General features: G+C 45.5%; 1 protein-coding gene across 1 annotated transcript in view; it reads right to left on the reverse strand.

Annotated features, from left to right (window-relative positions):
- VPS13C (vacuolar protein sorting 13 homolog C) overlaps positions 1-19,110 on the reverse strand; it is a 2,437,235-nt gene that overhangs the window by 1,371,302 nt on the left and 1,046,823 nt on the right. Inside the window, exon 42 of the mRNA XM_086955811.1 lies at positions 1,139-1,301. Within this exon, the coding sequence (XP_086811937.1) occupies positions 1,139-1,301 (163 nt within the window). The remainder of the gene's footprint in view (positions 1-1,138; positions 1,302-19,110) is intronic.

The following is a 19,110-nucleotide window of genomic DNA, read 5'->3' on the forward strand; positions in this document are numbered from 1 at the left end:
ACAGGGGAACGTCCTTAGGGAGTGATGTCCATGTGAACGGCTCCTTGGAATGGCCCAGTGAAGGGACGTACAGCGGGAGGGAGACTGAGGTTGATGAGACTTGAAAGGTTGAGACAACAGAGTCGTGGTGCTCACCCAAGCACCAGATACAAACAGAATGAGGGTCATTGGCCAACATCTGTCAAGCACAAGATTCACAAGGTTTAAAACCAGAAGGCATAGAAAAATGGCACACCGTTCCAGACGAAAAACGTCGTAGTGGGCCAAAGAAACGCCAGAGGAACAAAAATGACATCAGTGCCTCCGGGGAGGGGTATTTTGGGCTCGGTCGGCATCACATTCAGTAGACATCGCTATGGAGTCGCAAGACACCCTCATCAGACACGCAGAGGTTCTAATGGAAAATATTCTGGATTTAGTCTGGTGCCTGGTGAGAATTCTAAGGTAAGGAATCTGCAGCTAGATGTCTATCAGCTATCCAATTTTAACCCCTTCACGCCGCAGTGCTAAGGGGGGAGGGCGGCAGAGCGGCGGGCGCATGCTGGTGACGGAACCGCTCCGTCACCAGCGTCGGTTGCGCTGTGCTCATGACGGAGCGGTTCCGACACGGCCCCGCCCGCTCAATAGAACGCGCCGTGCAGGCGCGGCGGCCGGGCCATGACGGAACCGCTCCGTCATCAGCACAGCGCAACCGCGGCTGATGACGGAGCGGTTCCGTCATCAGCAGGGGAGGGGTTAAGCACACCAATTATAATACAAAGTTGGAATTTGTTTATATTTGTTCCTATATTCTGTTGTGCTGCTTGTGGAGGCTTTGCGTCACAGACTTTAGTAAAATGCAAGAAAATATTCTGGGCCTTGTCAGGTATTCATCATCTTAGACACTTTTCAATATTGCAGGCAAGTTAGCTCTTAAAAGACATCCCTCAGCATGAAAGCATCTTCACTGCAAATACTGTAGAAATCCATTTCACACCTTGATGGGCCTTTCTTAGGCACTGCAATCTTGGATCAAGCATTACTTTAGAAGGAAGGTGGGATTTTTGCAATCAGTATGTCAGCCACCATTTTAATAAAAAATCATTTGCATTCAGTAATCAATAAAAATAGATATTCGTAAATACCAGCACCGGAATACCTGTTTTGATTGAAACATTCTTTAGTCCTTCAGTTTGCAACCTTTGCTGTGGTTCCTTGCTAGGAGAACCTAGCTGGCTTGATGGAACAGCAGATGTCAGAAAGTTCATTATGGAGAGCAAAGCCTGCGTGTGTAGTATAAGGTCTAAAGATGAGAAATACACCTAATTTGGGAGAAGGTGTGACAGGAAGAAAACAGCAAATAGTAAAATATCATACATTTATGAATTAATAAAAGTACATCTGATATTCTAATCATAACACACATTTAACTTATTTAATTGTAAATTTCATTTGAATAGTCTAAAAGAACATGTTACTTACCTTCGGTAGCGCTTTTTCTGGTGGATGCTGCATCTACTTGCAGATTCTTCAACTTTTGAATATCCCATGAGTCAGACTGAATCCTGAAACTTTTTGAAAGCTCTCCCCGCAGAGTAGGGAAGGCGGTTCCACCTTGGCACCACATGAAGCAATTTGTGACCTCACTGGAGTCATAAAGTGCCCCCATCTGTTTGCTGATGCCAGTTTCCATCCACTTATTAGTGACCCTACAAATACAAACAAATTAAACCAACATATAGGTGTAGTTTTCCATAAAATCAGGAGTACTTCTAAATTAGACTATTGGTATATTCAGCTACGCAAAGGGGAGATTGTTGGGTTGGTGAGCAATCTGCAGGTAGATAAACTATCCACTAGAAAAAGTGTTACCGAAGTGAAGTAACTCGTTCTTCTCATGGACTTCTACCTGCAGATTTTTCCCCTTTTGAATAGATTTCCTTACAAGTCCCACATCCGCAGGTGAGCTCTTGGCTGTTTATACCTAAAAGTCCTGAAGATCTAAACAAGCAAAGTGGCAATCCCTCCTCACTTTAGAATCTAAACAATAGTGTATTCGCAAAAGTGTGTATGATTGACCATGTTGCTGCTTTGCAGCTGTCCTCCACTGGCACACCTCTCACCGGTGCTGGTGTAGAAGACTTTGCTCTGGTAGAATGAGCTTGAATACTTTCTGGATCATTAATGTGTGCTATGGCGTAGCAGATCTTGATGTACAGGTTTACGCATCTGGATAGTATCCCACAAAGAGTTGTATCAGTCTGAACTCATGTTTTGTCCATGTAGAAGCTGCCCGCTCACCTGCTAAGTGGAAATGGTTAACCACTTTAGGCAGAAAGGCAGCCCTATTTCTTATCACCAGGTTATCAGGGAAGGAGCTGGTAAAAGGAGGTTTTAAGCTCAAAGCCTGTAATTCCCTTATCCACCATGCTGATAGAAAACAATCTTAAATGTCAGTAGATATATGAGACAACTGTGTGATGGCTCACACTGTAAACATATCAGGTAATAAAGATCCAAATTGAGATCCCATTGTCGCATAATAAAGGAAGTAAGAGGGTACATGTTTGTAAGACCTTTAAGAAATCTTAAAGCATTAGGAGATTTAAAGAGAGGCAGCAGATCAGGTAGACACAAAAGTCAACAAGGCTGACAAACAACCTTTAATAGTGCAACTGAGCATACTTGCTAAGCTAGCAATAGGGCAAAAGGGAGAATGTTCATGAGGCTGAAGAGGATCTAAAGACTTGTCTATACACCATTTAACAAATGTGGTCCATCTGCCAAAGTACAGGGGTTTTGGTGGAGTGTCTCCTTGAAGATAAAATAATATTCACTACATCACGGGTCAGGGAAAATGCACTCAGATTGCCCCATTCAACCTTCAGGCATGTAGGTAGAGGCTCTGGAAGCGAGGATGAAATACCTACTCCTACGACTGTGAGGGGAGGCACGCCTTGTGAGGGAAATAGAGGTGAGGGCACAGAGACTGGAGAATGAGTTCTGCATACCACAAATTGCTTTCCAATCTGGGGCAATCCGAATTACTTGGGCCTGGTTGAGGTAAATCTTCCTCATCATGCAATGATTCAAGGGTATAGGGGAAAAAGCATAAAAGTGGAAAGTTTCACTTCAAGAAAAACGCCCCCTCGATTACTCCCTGAATTGGACATTGGAGGGCTCAGGGAGCACTCTCGTGAGTGGCAAACAAGTCTATCTGAGGAGTCCCCAGCAACTGGAAGATGTCCTGAACCACCTTTGGGTGGAGGCGACACTCATGGTCAGCAACAAAATTCAGTCTGAAACTGTCCTCTCACACATTGTATACTCCGGCCAAGTGGTTTGCCTCTAAACAAATCTGGCTGTATGTGTGAAATCTGCTCTCCTGGTGACTAATTTATTTTGACTTACAGATCCTCCAGATGAGCTTCCCATCCTAGAATGGAGGTATCCATAATCACTGTTGCCATCGGAGGAAGAGGGTGAAGTAGCTTTCATTACAAAAGGTTGCTGCTCACATTCTGTCATCCCAGATCCATTGCAGTGTCCTTTGAGATGTTGAAACACGCCTGTAGATCATTACTGTGTTAGAACCACTGCTGGCTCTTCCATAACAGCTTGCAGAATGCAGCAGGCTAGCAGACCGAGCAGGCGTAAGACTGTTAGACTGGAATGATCACTCCATTGTGAAACATTGGAAGAGAAAGCACTGAGGGGACCAGGTGAGATTTGGGCTTGTTGATCAAAAAGCCTAGGTCCAACAACAACTGTGTTGCCATCTGCAAGTGGAGAGGCTTCATCTCTGAAGATCTGGCTTTTATGAGCCAGTTGTTGAGATAAGGGAACAACAGAATTCCAATACGTCTGACATAAACCACATCCACTGCCATCATAGTTGCGAAACCTGATGGTGCGGACCACATGGAAGGACCACAAACTGGTAATGTTTTGATCCTACTGTGAAGCAAAGGAACTTCCTATGAGACTGTAGGATAAGGATGAGGAAGTAGGCACCCTGCATGTTGATTAACACCATCCAGTCTTCAGTTTCCTTTTTTGGGGAACCATCATCAGAGAAAGACTGCCATCATTTTTGGGGATCAAGTAGTACTGGAAGTAGCATCTATGAAACATTTCCTGCTCTGGGAGAAACTCCACTGTGCCCTTTAGGAGTAAGAATTGTACTTTATGTTCAAAGATGTGCCAATGGTCTTGTGGGAGTACCTATGACCGGGGAGGGATGGTAGGTGGTGATGTTTGGAATGGTACCCTCTCTGCCCCCTTTCCACAATTTGCAAGAGCCAAAGGTATGGCGTTATGGTCCTTATTGCTGGTTGAAAAGAGGATAACAACCTTCAATGGGTTGTGAGTGTCTAGGTAAAACGGAATTAGGGATGCGTCCTTGCTGTGACTGAAGAAGAGGAGGAGAAGGAGGAGGATGGAGATAAGAGTAGGGCATTCTGCCTTCCTTGGCCACGTCCTCTGTAGCTCTTGTAGAGGGTGGGTGTCTTGATTGATGCTGCTGTTACTGTGGCTAATGAGAACATCGCTGTCATCATTGAAAGGAGAAGCCTCTGCTACACTCCCAAAACCTTTTAAATTGTCTTTTCAGATTGAGAGATCTTGCAGTTCCTTTGCTATCTTTAATGCTGTCTCAGCTTTAGCACCAATTAGCCTACATCCATAAAAAGTTAGATCCGACATCTTATGAAATCCTTGAGTTCGTTAACCAGACATGTCTACACAGGGAGAACGAAGTAACCATGGCTCTTGTCACTGAGTCTGCAGCATCAAGGTCTTATTAGATCATTAGCTTTGCAGCAGTCTGTCCATTTATCAGCTATCAGCTCTGTAAAACGTGACTGGAGCTCTAACGGTAAGTTAGGTATGACTGTGTGAGTTGAGTCTAGCAGGGTATGAACACCTTTGTCCAGTTGAAAGGTGGCATTAATGTATTTCGGGCCATACTCCCTGCTGAGAAACTCTTAATAGCATATTGTCAATCTTTTTTACTTCTGGTCCAAGGGTGAGGAAAGGAAGGATACTGTGTCGATTTGGAGGAACCACATGTCAGCACCACTAGACTCCCTGAAGAAGGATGTAATGATTAAAAGCTAGGGTCTCCAGGATCTGCTTAGTAGCAACGGGTGATGGATCTGGACACAGCAGCAAACTTTGTTGGTTTCATCCATATGGCCAATATTGGTTCTGTTCAGACCTCATTAACGGGAAGCTATGGTTCCGAATGAGTGGGACATATCCTGAAGGACCCCAGTCAGTATGTTTGACCTAACCTTCATTGTTGATAGAGGCAGGTCTAGCATGTCAGCTGCCTTTCATTTGACAGAGTGATAAAAGGTGACCTCCGGAGACCAGTTGGGGGATAGTACCTCCCACTTCAGGGAAGTGTCAAAGTCACTGTCATCTTATTAATGCTTCAATATATGGACCCAACTGAGCATGTACTGGGAGATCCTGTGCATTAGGATACTCCTGATGGACAGAATCCCTAAAGAAGTATCTACCTTCTTCTAGTAATTTCTGTGTCTACTTTTGAGAGTATTGTATCCGAAGTAAAGTCTCAATCTAGAGAGGCTCCAAAGGAGTTTCTTGTGAAGTCACTGAGTGAGACTCCGGAGGAGTCAGTAGTAGTGCTGGTGTGGTCGTTTGCAGCACTGATGGTGTGGTTTGTGGTGCTGATGGAGTAGGCTGTGATGCCAGAGAAAATTCAAAAGCGAAGGTGATGAAGTTTGAATAACCAGTGGAGGTGGTCATTTGAGATGTCATCTGTGATGTTACTGACCATGTCATGAGTGATGTAGTATGTGAGGTCATAAGCAGTGCATTGATGAAGCTCCCTGGGGTAAGAAGCAAAGTGTGCTTGCTTTGACCAAGCGAGAGCAAAGTGCTCTCGCTTGTTCAAACTGGAGCATTTATTTGCTATGGGAAGGCAGGAGCACTTGAAATAGCCCTGGGGCTGCATGGGGGCTGGAGCCCCCACACCTTATTTTAAATATAGCTCCGGGGAGGTGGTGGTCCCCAGGGCTGTGGGAGTCTGTGTGGCCCCCGCATTTGAAAAAATCTAGCCCCGGGGAGGGGGCGGTCCCCTGGTTTGCATGGGGGGCTGGAGCCCCCATGCACTCTAATAAAATACAGCCCCAGGAAGGTGGCGGTCCCCGTGGCTGTAGAGGGGTCGCATGGCCCACACTTTAAAGTATAAGCCCAGGAGAAGTGGCGGTCCCTATTTATTTTTGCCCCAGTACCTGGCCCACCTGGGGGCCAAACATAAAGTGTGGTAGCGCCTGCACTTTGTTTTCTTTTTATTTTCTGCTAGATCAGAGAATCCATTGTGAATCTTCTCGAAAATGTAAAAAAAAAAAAACTTTTTTTATGGGCCCTGAAAAGGCCATGGGGGGTCAGGGTATTCCAACCATGTCCCCTTTTTCTTTTTTTTCATGTTTTTGCTTGTGACTCGGTTCAACTGAGTCACAGGATGGCTGCCAACACTTCCTGGTTTGAAGTGTTGGCAGCCAATCAGATCTCAGGCACGGGATCGGGAGGGTTTGCGGATCCAATGCGGCCACAGTTGTATATCGGAGAAATCTTTACATTTCTCAGGAACTACTGAACGGATTCATACTGAACGGATTGATACCATTCAACAAAATGAATGTTTTCTGGGCCAAGAACTACCTTTTTGCCAAATTTTTTGTTATACCGTTCTGCAGTTTGGGCTGTAGTCGTGTCTAAAGTTTCCTACGGAAATTAACAAAAGAGTTTTGTGATCCCTCCTTTTTCTCGGCCCCCGCTTGACCGATCACTCCGAAATGTTCAAAACAGCAGCTGAAGTGAGTGACGTGACCCATTAGTTTGGAAAATTTTGTTTAAATTCGGCCAACAGCGCCAAAGTTATAGGCAAATAAAAAAATGCTTTTCCTATGGAAATTTGGTCTTAACTATAACTACCTACTGGCAACCACCAGTAAGTAAAATATATATATATTGGTGCTGGGTTTCAGATTTCCGGTTGTGGTGTTTGGGAAACCTGCACGGCATCAGGACTTGAAGGAAAATAGATTGTAAAAGCGTAGTCCCTTGCCGGAAAATATGTGCACTTGCAAAAGAAGAAGGACTGATTAAATTGGCGAAGCAATGAATCCCAGGTGAAAACAGGAACAGAATTATTGAATAGTAAATGAACGACGGTCTGGAGTATAAGAGACCGCTGAGAATATACGGTGAAAGTGAGTGGCTACACGAGTATTTAAAGGTTAAACAGTTACAGTATCAGCTAAACTAACCTACTGGAACTATGTACATTATGAAACACTTAATGAAAGACATCGCAAACAGTGAATATAAGATGTAGACAAAACAATAAAAGCTTACAGATAATAATAAAGTCGAGACAAGCTAAGAGGAGAGTGGCGGCAGAGCGAAACTTTCAGGAAACTCTCAGTGCTATGAGAGATGAAATTCGTTTGAATATCATGAATAAAACATCAGTGCAAGTAATCAAGCAATTAGAAAGAGCAGGACGTGGGGACGCGAAGTAGTGGTGGGAAATTACCTCTCTTACCTAATATCTAGAATGCAGCAGAATCCCAAGAGGATTAATGATCATGTTATTACCAACATATGATGATATGGATGATGAACTAACAGAGGAATGCTCAGTGAAATTATTGAGAACATTAATTAAACATGCTGAAAAAAAATGAACATACACACTACTAAGGTCGAGACAATCAAAACGGAATCGGAAAAATACAATGATGATACAGTTGCCAAAAATCATATTAACAGAATGGAAAAATTACTACAACAATATGATGAAGAGATTGTGGAGCGAAAAGCAAGAAAATTCACCAGGGACAGTTTGGACTACCAATATGGCTGTGTGTATACCTTTGCAAGAAAATATGAAATCCTAAGGGAAAAAGAACAAGCATTTGCAATGCAATAGGTCTCGCATTAGTAAAGTGTGAGCTATTGGTATTGTAAATGACCATTTTTTTTAATATGTGTTGGCTTTGAAAATATATACATTAATAGCATTGTTATTTACAAAGCCAATAGCTTACACTTTCCTAATACGATCCTATTGGCTATGGACATGCTTGTTGGTAGCAAGCAAGGACAGTGCTGTTGTGGTGCTGAGTGATGCTGTTGTGGTGCTGAGTGATGATGTGGTTGGGCTGAGTGATGATGTGGTGTCCCAGATGGATGTGGTGGTGTCCCAGAGCGATGTGGTGGGTGTCCCAGAGGGATGTGGTGGGTGTCCCAGAGGGATGTGGTGGGTGTCCCAGAGTGATGTGGTGGTGCCCCAGAGTGATGTGGTGGTGCCCCAGAGTGATGTGGTGGTGTCCCAGAGTGATGTGGTGGTGTCCCAGAGTGATGTGGTGGTGTCCCAGAGTGATGTGGTGGTGTCCCAGAGTGATGTGGTGGTGTCCCAGAGTGATGTGGTGGTGTCCCAGAGTGATGTGGGGGTGTCCCAGAGTGATGTGGGGGTGTCCCAGAGTGATGTGGGGGTGTCCCAGAGTGATGTGGGGGTGTCCCAGAGTGATGTGGGGGTGTCCCAGAGTGATGTGGGGGTGACGCAGAGTGATGTGGGGGTGACGCAGAGTGAGAGGTGGTGTCCCAGAGTGATGAGGTGGTGTCCCAGAGTGATGTGGTGGTGTCCCAGAGTGATGTGGTGGTGTCCCAGAGTGATGTGGTGGTGTCCCAGAGTGATGTGGTGGTGTCCCAGAGTGATGTGGTGGTGTCCCAGAGTGATGTGGTGGTGTCCCAGAGTGATGTGGTGGTGTCCCTGAGTGATGTGGTGGTGTCCCTGAGTGATGTGATGGTGTCCCTGAGTGATGTGGTGGTGTCCCTGAGTGATGTGGTGGTGTCCCTGAGTGATGTGGTGGTGTCCCTGAGTGATGTGGTGGTGTCCCTGAGTGATGTGGTGGTGTCCCTGAGTGATGTGGTGGTGTCCCTGAGTGATGTGGTGGTGTTGTGTGGCGTGCAGCAGTGTGAGGCGTGCAGCAGTGTGGGGCGTGCAGCAGTGTGGGGCGTGCAGCAGTGTGGGGCGTGCAGCAGTGTGGGGCGTGCAGCAGTGTGGGGCGTGCAGCAGTGTGGGGCGTGCAGCAGTGTGGGGCGTGCAGCAGTGTGGGGCGTGCAGCAGTTTGGGGCGTGCAGCAGTGTGGGGCGTGCAGCAGTGTGGGGCGTGCAGCAGTGTGGGGCGTGCAGCAGTGTGGGGCGTGCAGCAGTGTGGGGCGTGCAGCAGTGTGGGGCGTGCAGCAGTGTGGGGCGTGCAGCAGTGTGGGGCGTGCAGCAGTGTGTGGCGTGCAGCAGTGTGGGGCGTGCAGCAGTGTGAGGCGTGCAGCAGTGTGAGGCGTGCAGCAGTGTGAGGCGTGCAGCAGTGTGAGGCGTGCAGCAGTGTGAGGCATGCAGCAGTGTGTTGTGCATCCCTTGCAGCAGTGTGGGGCGTGCAGCAGTGTGAGGCGTGCAGCAGTGTGAGGCGTGCAGCAGTGTGAGGCGTGCAGCAGTGTGAGGCATGCAGCAGTGTGTTGTGCATCCCTTGCAGCAGTGTGAGGTGTGCAGCAGTGTGAGGTGTGCAGCAGGGTGTGGCGTGCAGCAGGGTGTGGCGTGCAGCAGGGTGTGGCGTCCAGCAGGGTGTGGCGTCCAGCAGGGTGTGGCGTCCAGCAGGGTGTGGCGTCCAGCAGGGTGTGGCGTCCAGCAGGGTGTGGCGTCCAGCAGGGTGTGGCGTCCAGCAGGGTGTGGCGTCCAGCAGGGTGTGGCGTCCAGCAGGGTGTGGCGTCCAGCAGGGTGTGGCGTCCAGCAGGGTGTGGCGTCCAGCAGGGTGAGGCGTGCAGCAGTGTGAGGCGTACAGCAGTGTGAGGCGTACAGCAGTGTGAGGCGTGCAACAGTATGAGTAATGCAGCAGTTTGCAGCAGTGTGAGGCATGCAGCAGTGTGAGGCGTGCAGCAGTGTGAGGCGTGCAGCAGTGTGTGGCGTGCAGCAGTGTGCAGAAAGCAGTGTGAGTAATGCAGCAGTATGAGGCGTGCAGCAGTGTGAGGAGTGGGGCAGTGTGCAGCATGCAACTGTATGAGTAATTCAGCAGTGTGCAGCGTGCAGCAGTGTGAGGCGTGCAGCAGTGTGAGGCATGCAGCAGTGTGAGGCGCGAAGCAGTGTGAGGCGTGAAGCAGTGTGAGGCGTGCAGCAGTGTGCAGCAGTGTGAGGCGTGCAGCAGTGTGGGGCGTGCAGCAGTGTGGGGCGTGCAGCAGTGTGGGGCGTGCAGCAGTGTGGGGCGTGCAGCAGTGTGGGGCGTGCAGCAGTGTGAGGCGTGCAGCACTGTGAGGCGTGCAGCAGTGTGAGGCGTGCAGCAGTGTGAGGCGTGCAGCAGTGTGAGGCGTGCAGCAGTGTGAGGCATGCAGCAGTGTGAGGCATGCAGCAGTGTGTCGTGCATCGCTTGCAGCAGTGTGAGGTGTGCAGCAGTGTGAGGTGTGCAGCAGTGTGTGGCGTGCAGCAGTGTGTGGCGTGCAGCAGGGTGTGGCGTGCAGCAGGGTGTGGCGTGCAGCAGGGTGTGGCGTGCAGCAGGGTGTGGCGTGCAGCAGGGTGTGGCGTGCAGCAGAGTGAGGCGTGCAGCAGTGTGAGGCGTGCAGCAGTGTGAGGCGTGCAGCAGTGTGAGGAGTGCAGCAGTGTGAGGCGTGCAGCAGTGTGAGGCGTGCAGCAGTGTGAGGCGTGCAGCAGTATGAGTAATGCAGTGTGAGGCGTGCAGCAGTGTGAGGCGTGCAGCAGTGTGAGGCGTGCAGCAGTGTGAGGCGTGCAGCAGTGTGAGGCGTGCAGCAGTGTGAGGCGTGCAGCAGTGTGCAGAAAGCAGTGTGAGTAATGCAGCAGTGTGAGGCGTGCAGCAGTGTGAGGAGTGCAGCAGTGTGCAGCATGCAACAGTTAGAGTAATTCAGCAGTGTGCAGCGTGCAGCAGTGTGAGGCGTGCAACAGTGTGAGGCGTGCAGCAGTGTGAGGTGCAAAGCAGTGTGAGGCGCGAAGCAGTGTGAGGCGCGAAGCAGTGTGAGGCGCGAAGCAGTGTGAGGCGTGAAGCAGTGTGAGGCGTGCAGCAGTGTGCAGCAGTGTACGGCGTGTAGCAGTGTGCGGCGTGCAGCAGTGTGTGGCGTGCAGCAGTGTGTGGCGTGCAGCAGTGTGTGGTGTGCAGCAGCGTGCGGCGTGCAGCAGTGTGTGGGTTGCAGTGTGCGGCTTGCAGCAGTGTGCGGCTTGCAGCAGTGTGTGGCGTGCAGCAATGTGCAGCATGCAGCAGAGAAATGAAAACAACACCTGCACTCCAATGAAGTAGTGTGGCTCACTGGTTAGAGGCGGCAGACCCGAGAGCAGAGGACGGCCCGGGACCAGGGTTCGATTCCCGACGCGGCAGGTTTCGGAACCAGGGTCAGCGGACTCGATAATTCTCTCGCCTCGGTGCCCACTCTGATCAGCGATCACACTCGGCAACTCTGGGCACTAGCTTGCCTCATCTTCACTAACGGCCCCACCAGACCGCCGGGGATGCCTGGTCTCACCCTGGAGATACCCATTAAGGGACCATCTCTCAGGGAAGCCAGGAAGGGTTTCGCAGCGGTCGAAGCGCGGAGGTACCCCTTCGGGAGTGATTCCAGCGCTATATAAGCACATAATTAATTAATTAATTAATGAAGTGCCGAAAGAATAAGCACAAACAATTGTGAGCATCAGAAAGATGCGACTCATCTAATCAGAAACACTGTAAAACACTCAAATCTGCGGAGGGACTCACACAAGAAGAGGACGGGAAGCCATTCACAAGAAAGCCAACCAACAATAGCAATGAGCTGACCCAAAAGTCCACTACAAGTATTGGTACTGATCACAATACGTTTTTCGCCAACAACGAACAGGCGAGCTTTAAAACACAATAACATGAACACAAAATCTAAAAATAAACCGTGATATTGCACATCCGATGGCATGGTTTTACAGTCATCCAGAATGTGCTACTTTAAACAGAATAATTCAGGAAACCGTTTAAAAACAGTGGTTAAAAGTAATTGTAAAAATCTGATATTCAAAAGAATACAATAAAAAAATGTTTTAATTTAATATAGTTTTCATATATTTACCGATGAAAGATTCAGCGAAACAATTTGGGGTGCACATCTCATAAAATTCAGTATGCGTATTCATTAGAAATATTACAATAGTAGTTGTGTCACAAATAGCAGGATATGGATGAAGCTGAAATTAATGGGTGCAGGATCAGAGGGAACGAAGCAGGGCGCCAGTCGCAGTTTTACAGAGGATTGTGCATAGCGTAACCTCTAACGTGCACGGCTCACATGACAGAAATACGCCATGCGGTCTTCTACATTATTGCAAGACAATACTGAGCCATCAATGGTATTATGCTAATAAAATAATTTACATTCGAAAAGACAAAAGACATGGCCGGTGGAAAGAATAAGTGTCAACGCGTTCTCTCTGGACGTTTGCTGCTGCAGCAGGGCGCTCTGTATGCAGCTTTGAAGCAACTCGAAAATTCAGCTGACGTGCGCTCTGGTTTCATGAATGGCAGTTCCAGTCCCGCTGTGGAGGCCTCCACCTCACAGGAGAACGAGCGTGCAAATAAGCGGCTCCCCAGCAGGGGGCAGACTAGCAGCGCGAACGAATAAATGGTTCTGCACAACGTTAATATGGTCTGGAGCTCCAACCATAGCACTTTATTGCTCAACGTTTTATTAACGCTACTTTAACTTTCAGTGGCAAAACCGAAACACTATTAAAAGAAAGAAGTGAAAATGCATAAAGTCCCAGCCTACTTCCAACACTTTCTTAAGGTAGAAGTTCACTTTTTTTTAATGTCGTAAAACCGTCGTTAGGCTGAATAAATGAAGGAAACTTTTAAATCTCCAAAGCACTCAGTCCGTGTAAACCACCGGAGAAATACAATCCGCTTCACAAGTCCTCACAAAACAAGCATTGGCCATGAAAGAGACATGGCCTTGCGGCCCTGAAAGTGACAGCACAGCCGTGAGACGCTCTCTGTAGTGGGTTAGGGGGATGGGCATGGGCCGTTGTGAGACGGATTCCTCTGAAGTCTGGTACGAGGCAGATGGTGTTTATGGCTGATGGGGTGTGATGAGAAGTGAGGCCGAGCGCGCGCTGGGGAAGCTTCAGATGCCTGGCTCAAGAGCAAATGGGAGCGAGGTTGATTGGTTTGTGCACAACCGTCTCACACGAGTGCAACACATGAACTGGACATAATCCGTCCTTGTTCAAGAGTTTGTTTCGCCTACTATAACCTCAAGCTATTAATCCCTGCAGAATATAATAGCTCGACCTAAAAAGTGGGGCCCCAACCCAAAGGTAATTTAAGTGAGAGTGAATTGAGCTCTGAAGCTGGATCCAGGGCAGATGAAACACTGAGTTACAAATTGGATTTAACTGCGACTATTAAGAATGACTATGCGACAAGGAGCACAAGGCAAGCAACAACTAAATTACGAAAAAGGACCTGCAGAACAAGAAGGGGCAAGAAGGGCCAAAACAAAGACGACGAGGGAAGAACAAATCTCACAAATAGATCTGATCAATGAAGATAACAATGAGAAGCCACTGGTAATGAACATCTCATCAGCAATATTGAATTCGAATCAAGTAAGATTATTGAATTTGGGCTTGACGTTTTGTCCAACAACAAGACCAGACTTCATGGGCTTTAGGATAGAGGTTTACAAGTACATCAGGAAATTAAAATTGCAAAAGTATCATCAGATGAAACCCAAAAAACTTGATCATGAAAAGAAAATACAGATGCGCCTCTCGTTGTTCCAAAAAATGCAGATGTTCCCAGTCTCTTTGACATACATACACTGGACACTTGCAATACTATGAACACATCATTAATGAGTAGGAATGATGGCTTGGGTACCGGTGGTGCCATGAGAAAGTGCCATTAGGAAGCACGTTAAAAGATATGGGCTTTGAGACAGACCATCAGGTTGGGAGCAGTATGAAACAATGCAACACATTTTGCCCCCAAGCATCACCTGGCTATCACATTGAGCTGTCCCAGGAATTAATGATAGAATATCTGATGGAGCTCTGGAGAAAATGACAAAATGATCGGGAAAAAAGTAGCTTCACTGCTAAGGATTGGCAGGATATCAATGAAATAAAAAATATCACACCACTGATCATAAAGCCCTCTGACAAAGGGGGAAATATCGTCCTAATAGATCAACAAACATACACATGTGAAGTTAAGAAATAATTGAATAATAGGTCACACTACACCCACCTAACAGCAAATCCTAATAAGGTTTTGGAGGAGGAATTCCACCTAAAACTGAAAACCTTGTATGAACTGAATCTTTTGTATTGGGAAGAATTCCAATATTTAAAAGTAGAGAACTCGGAGGGTGCCACTATATACCTCCTACCCAAAATACATAAGAGTATTAGAACTCCACCAGGGAGACCAATAGTTAGTTCTATTGGTTCTCTATTATATCTAGACCTATTGCTGCAAGAATATATAGTCAACCTACCCTTGTAGATGAAGGACAGTACAGATTTTTTTAGATGATTAAAACAAATCCCTTGGAAATGTAACCATTTGATTGTGACATTGGATGTGGTCTCCTTGTATACAAAAATAGAACATAAGAAAGGTATGTGAATATTTTTGTGAGACCGTTCCCTAGAGTAGTATAACCACACACAAATGTTATTAGAGATGGTGACCTTCTGTCTCACTAACAAGGTTTTTATCTTTGAAGACAAGTACTATCTGCAAGAACTGGGCAAAGCTATGGGCACCTCCTTCACCCCCACCTATGCCAACCTATTTATGGCTGGTTGGAGAAGGAGGTGGCCTGGGCTCAAGAGAATGACATCTATACAGAGAAGATCACTATGTGGACTCGATTCCTCTTGACAGGTTAAATAAATCATCGATGAGAGTCAACAAAAAGACCAGGAATTAATTATTGTTCAGCGCAGTAATAACTTGATGGAACAAACAAAAATAACAAAAAGAGTATTCCTGGATTACAATGCCTCTCAAAAAGAAATCGAGAAGATCCTCCCCAAAAATTGGCATGTGTTGAAAAAAGATGAACACAAAGGGGATATTGGTCCACAGATCACATCGAAGAAAGTCAAATCTTTGGTGGACATTCTGACTTCCAGCTACTAATATCCTAAGAATGAATAATATAACATGTGCAAGGCATTCCAATATGGATCGAATTGTAAGAGTTATCTGACATTTGAGGGATGAGAAATACAAATTGATAATTGTATTAATTGTAACACGGATCATGTGATCTACGCCCTCAATTGTGGCTGCAACAAGCTATATGTGGGTAGCACTATAAACAAATTAAAGTTTAGAATATTGTAGCACATACGAGCCATAAAATATGGAGATAAAAGCTACCCCAATTCCACAATCGATCATCAGTTATCGTGGGATAAAGCATGTTAGAGCCCACCCACGAGGAGATCGGGTGAAAGAACTAAGGAGACAAGAATATCGGCTGATACTGTCAATAGGAACAGAGATACCTGGGGACATAATGCCAATGCCGAGTTATATGTACATCTTTGACTTCGAAACTCAATAGGAAATCAGTGTATTGCTTTGTGAACTTTTATGGAAACCTTGCTCTGAATTTCAGGATGTGGGATTTTCTGAATTTAGTAGCATATTTTGACACAATCTTGCCTATATGGCAGAATGAGAATGCATCTAGCAGGGCATGGGAGCCCCACAGCGGTGGGTGCTCTTATAATCATATGCACTTTTGAAGCACAAGACACTTTGAGCTTACAATGGATGTCATAATGTATTGTCTGATGACAGTAGAAATATATGGGAACTTTTATATTTCTATTCATATGCTCTTTAGAAGCACAAGACACTTTTGATTTGCAAATAATGTCCTAAACATTTGTAATTAGTATTAGAAATGTGTGGGAACTTACGGTTAAGAATTTCAAGCGAGGATGAGGCCCCAAAATAAATTGCACTTTAAAAATGCGCTTTTCTACTAGTTGACAATATTTATTAATCTGTGTCACTTCAAATGCTCTGCCGGTTTTTCACATGGATACAAAAAGCCATTGGGACCAGCTCCTAGATTAATAGAATTGATGAACTTTGAGAAAGAGAAAAAGAATGCACTTTATCAGCGTGATGCACTCCAACTATGTCTATACCCTTTTAGTTTAATTTTAGGAAAGCACCTATGCACTTTATCTGTAGTATTTAAAATAATCTTATCTGTTTGCAATTGTAAATAATCTAATGATCAATTGAATTACACCCTTGAGGTATTATTTTAGTACCGATTATTAGGATTTATTTTTAATGCAGTATAAATATGGGATGATTCATAAATAGATAAAAAATAAGAAAAAAGATAAGAAACGGCAAAAAAGAAAAAGAAAATAAAAAAATTATAAAAAGAAAAAAGATAATATTTCTGACAGTGGCAATCGCAGGTGTATTGGGTAATGTTGTGCTTCATTTTCAATTTATTTTATCTTATTTAGCTTTAAAATGTATTGGTCCTCAAAGGTTTGAATTTTGTTTTGATTGCCCCTTGGGATAAAATGAGACAATATTTGAATCTATGGAGAGTGTTATGTGCCAAACAAGCAACCATGAGGTTAGCATTTTAGTGTTTCTGTAGGTCATCAAAGTAGAAAAGTAAAGTTTTTAAATAAGCTGTTTACCGTCCTAATCGGAAGACCCAGTTCAAGGCGGTTGCCGAACCGAGTCGGTCATGGTCAGTTACTGCAATTGTTGTAGGCTGCATTAATCATTAATTTATTGGATGAAAGAAAATAAAAAGACATCATTTATGTCAAAAAGCCTAGAGTCCTGGATCATCCTTTTTTGTCTGTGCCTCTACAAGGGAGACTGAGCTAATCCAGCCGCTGTGGAGTGAATATAAATATATATATCATATATATAATATATACCAAGGTGCATTGGATGCACTGAACCGCATTGGTGCCTCTGCTTTAATTAAAGGAGCAATGAAAAACTATACCGGAGTGCTGTGGGATCTATTCTTTATTGTTTGTGGAACCGCTTTTTGCCTGATTTAAACAGCACACGGCGAAGCGCTGCAACACACAGCACCACCAGCGATCAGGTTGCCAATGAGGTAAACTCGCTGAAACCAGGAAAAAAAACACAAATATATATATTCATTCTTTGGATTCCCTCACCTCCTCCGTTTTTCAGCGAAAGTCACAGCACCACAGCAGGGTAAGTTTCAAATTTAATTTATTTCAACACCATTGTGCAAAAATTAGGAAGATATATATATATATATATATATATATATATATATATATATATATATATATATACAGACTTTTCAAGGTATTGAATTACCTCCAGCCCATCTTGTGACACACGCCTACACCCTGAACTTTTGCGTGAAGCAGCCTGTCACTGACAGGGACACTGTGCCGGAGTCTCGAGGTTCAGTCGGCAAACATGCCACGAGTTGGTAACGAAGATGGGGACCGGAGGAAGACCGGCGAGGAGTGAGGGCTGCAACTCGATATTGGACACTGCGCATATTTCCAGTAATCAAATCCACCCACTGAGGGGGCTTGAATCATTCAGCTTCTGCCGATCCACACTTACCCGGTTGATGCATTCTGGGTGCTGCAGTTGTGAGAGAGCTGCAGAGGGCAGGGCTTCTGGACAGTTGAAATGTGCGGGTGGAGTCACACGCAGCCCAACCAGCAGCATCTGAGGAAGGCCGTCGGACCGAAATGCATTATGCACACGCTGGCATTGAGTAAAGGTGTTCCAACGATATCCCCTGTGTGGCCTCTCTCTGTTCCTTTTGGAGTGGATTGTCTTGGATATATATATATATATATATATATATATATACACATACATGCATACATACATACATATATAGTAGATATAAGGCCTAATAGCCAACCCCTGAAGGCTAGAATATTCGGACACCTAACAGAACAAAAGGAAAAGAGCTTTCCAAGGATAGTGATCCGCAGGAAACACTCAATCCAACAGAATAATGAAGTCCAAGCAGATGGACCATAAAGTTCTATCAGTAGTGGCAATTAACAATGGACTCCACCCAATAAGGATGAAACCGTTATTTGACATAGGAAACTGTCAGAGAATAACGACTCTGATGTTGATGCCATGTTTACCCAAAAGCTTCAACAAAAAGAGGTGTACACGTCATGAAGGGTCTTTGGCGACTGGCCAGAAAAAGATCGCTAATATGCTGGCATGAAAGAGGCATTGCCAGGATAGTGACAAGAGTGTAGAGTAGAATGGTGGAGTAGACCACCTCAGATCAAGAATCCAGTAAGATTATCAGGACAAAAGAAAAAGAATCCTTTTAAAAATATCTATTTTTATTTTATTTCCTTTTTTGGGGAAGAAATACCTTTGTGAAAACTCACAAAAGCGAATATAATCGTATGCACCATAGAAAGTTATGAAAGTCCAGCGTGCCGATAAATAGCAAAAAAATTGATAAATAAATACAGGATACTTTAGAAAGTATGACAAAGCTAGACTTGGAGGGAGGGCCGCAACATGGACTGCAGAGGAGTGTCACCTATTCCACTGTCCTGGTGGAAGCCGGTGGAAGCCAGTGGAAGCCAAAACCAATAAGCAACGGAATGCACCTAAAGAATACTCCCTACATAGAATAATAAAAAAAAGAAGAGATTCATCATTAATGGAATCTCATGCAGTAAGCTATATAGAAACTCCCTTATAGGTGATAAGTAAAAGCTGTAAATACAAATGTGCGGAGGGTCAAAAAGGGGGAATAATTTTACGACCTGTCTACTCATGCCCCTAATAGCAACATGAAACAAAAGAGAGAAGACCAGGTCAAGGTGGTGTACTGATTTGGAAGGTGCGTGGGAGTCAAATGGACACAATGTGAAAAAGAGTATTGAGTCCTGCTGGGCTGAAAAATCCCATCAGACCACCCATTTGGCGGCATATCATCATATGGGCATAAGTGGTCGCTCCCAACAATGCCTAAACCTTCAGGTGGCGTAGCATACATGTAGAGCGGCAATTTCAGCCACAGTAGT

This window comes from Lissotriton vulgaris, chromosome 2_1 (genome assembly GCF_964263255.1).
Source record: "Lissotriton vulgaris chromosome 2_1, aLisVul1.2, whole genome shotgun sequence".
Lineage (NCBI taxonomy): Eukaryota > Metazoa > Chordata > Amphibia > Caudata > Salamandridae > Lissotriton > Lissotriton vulgaris.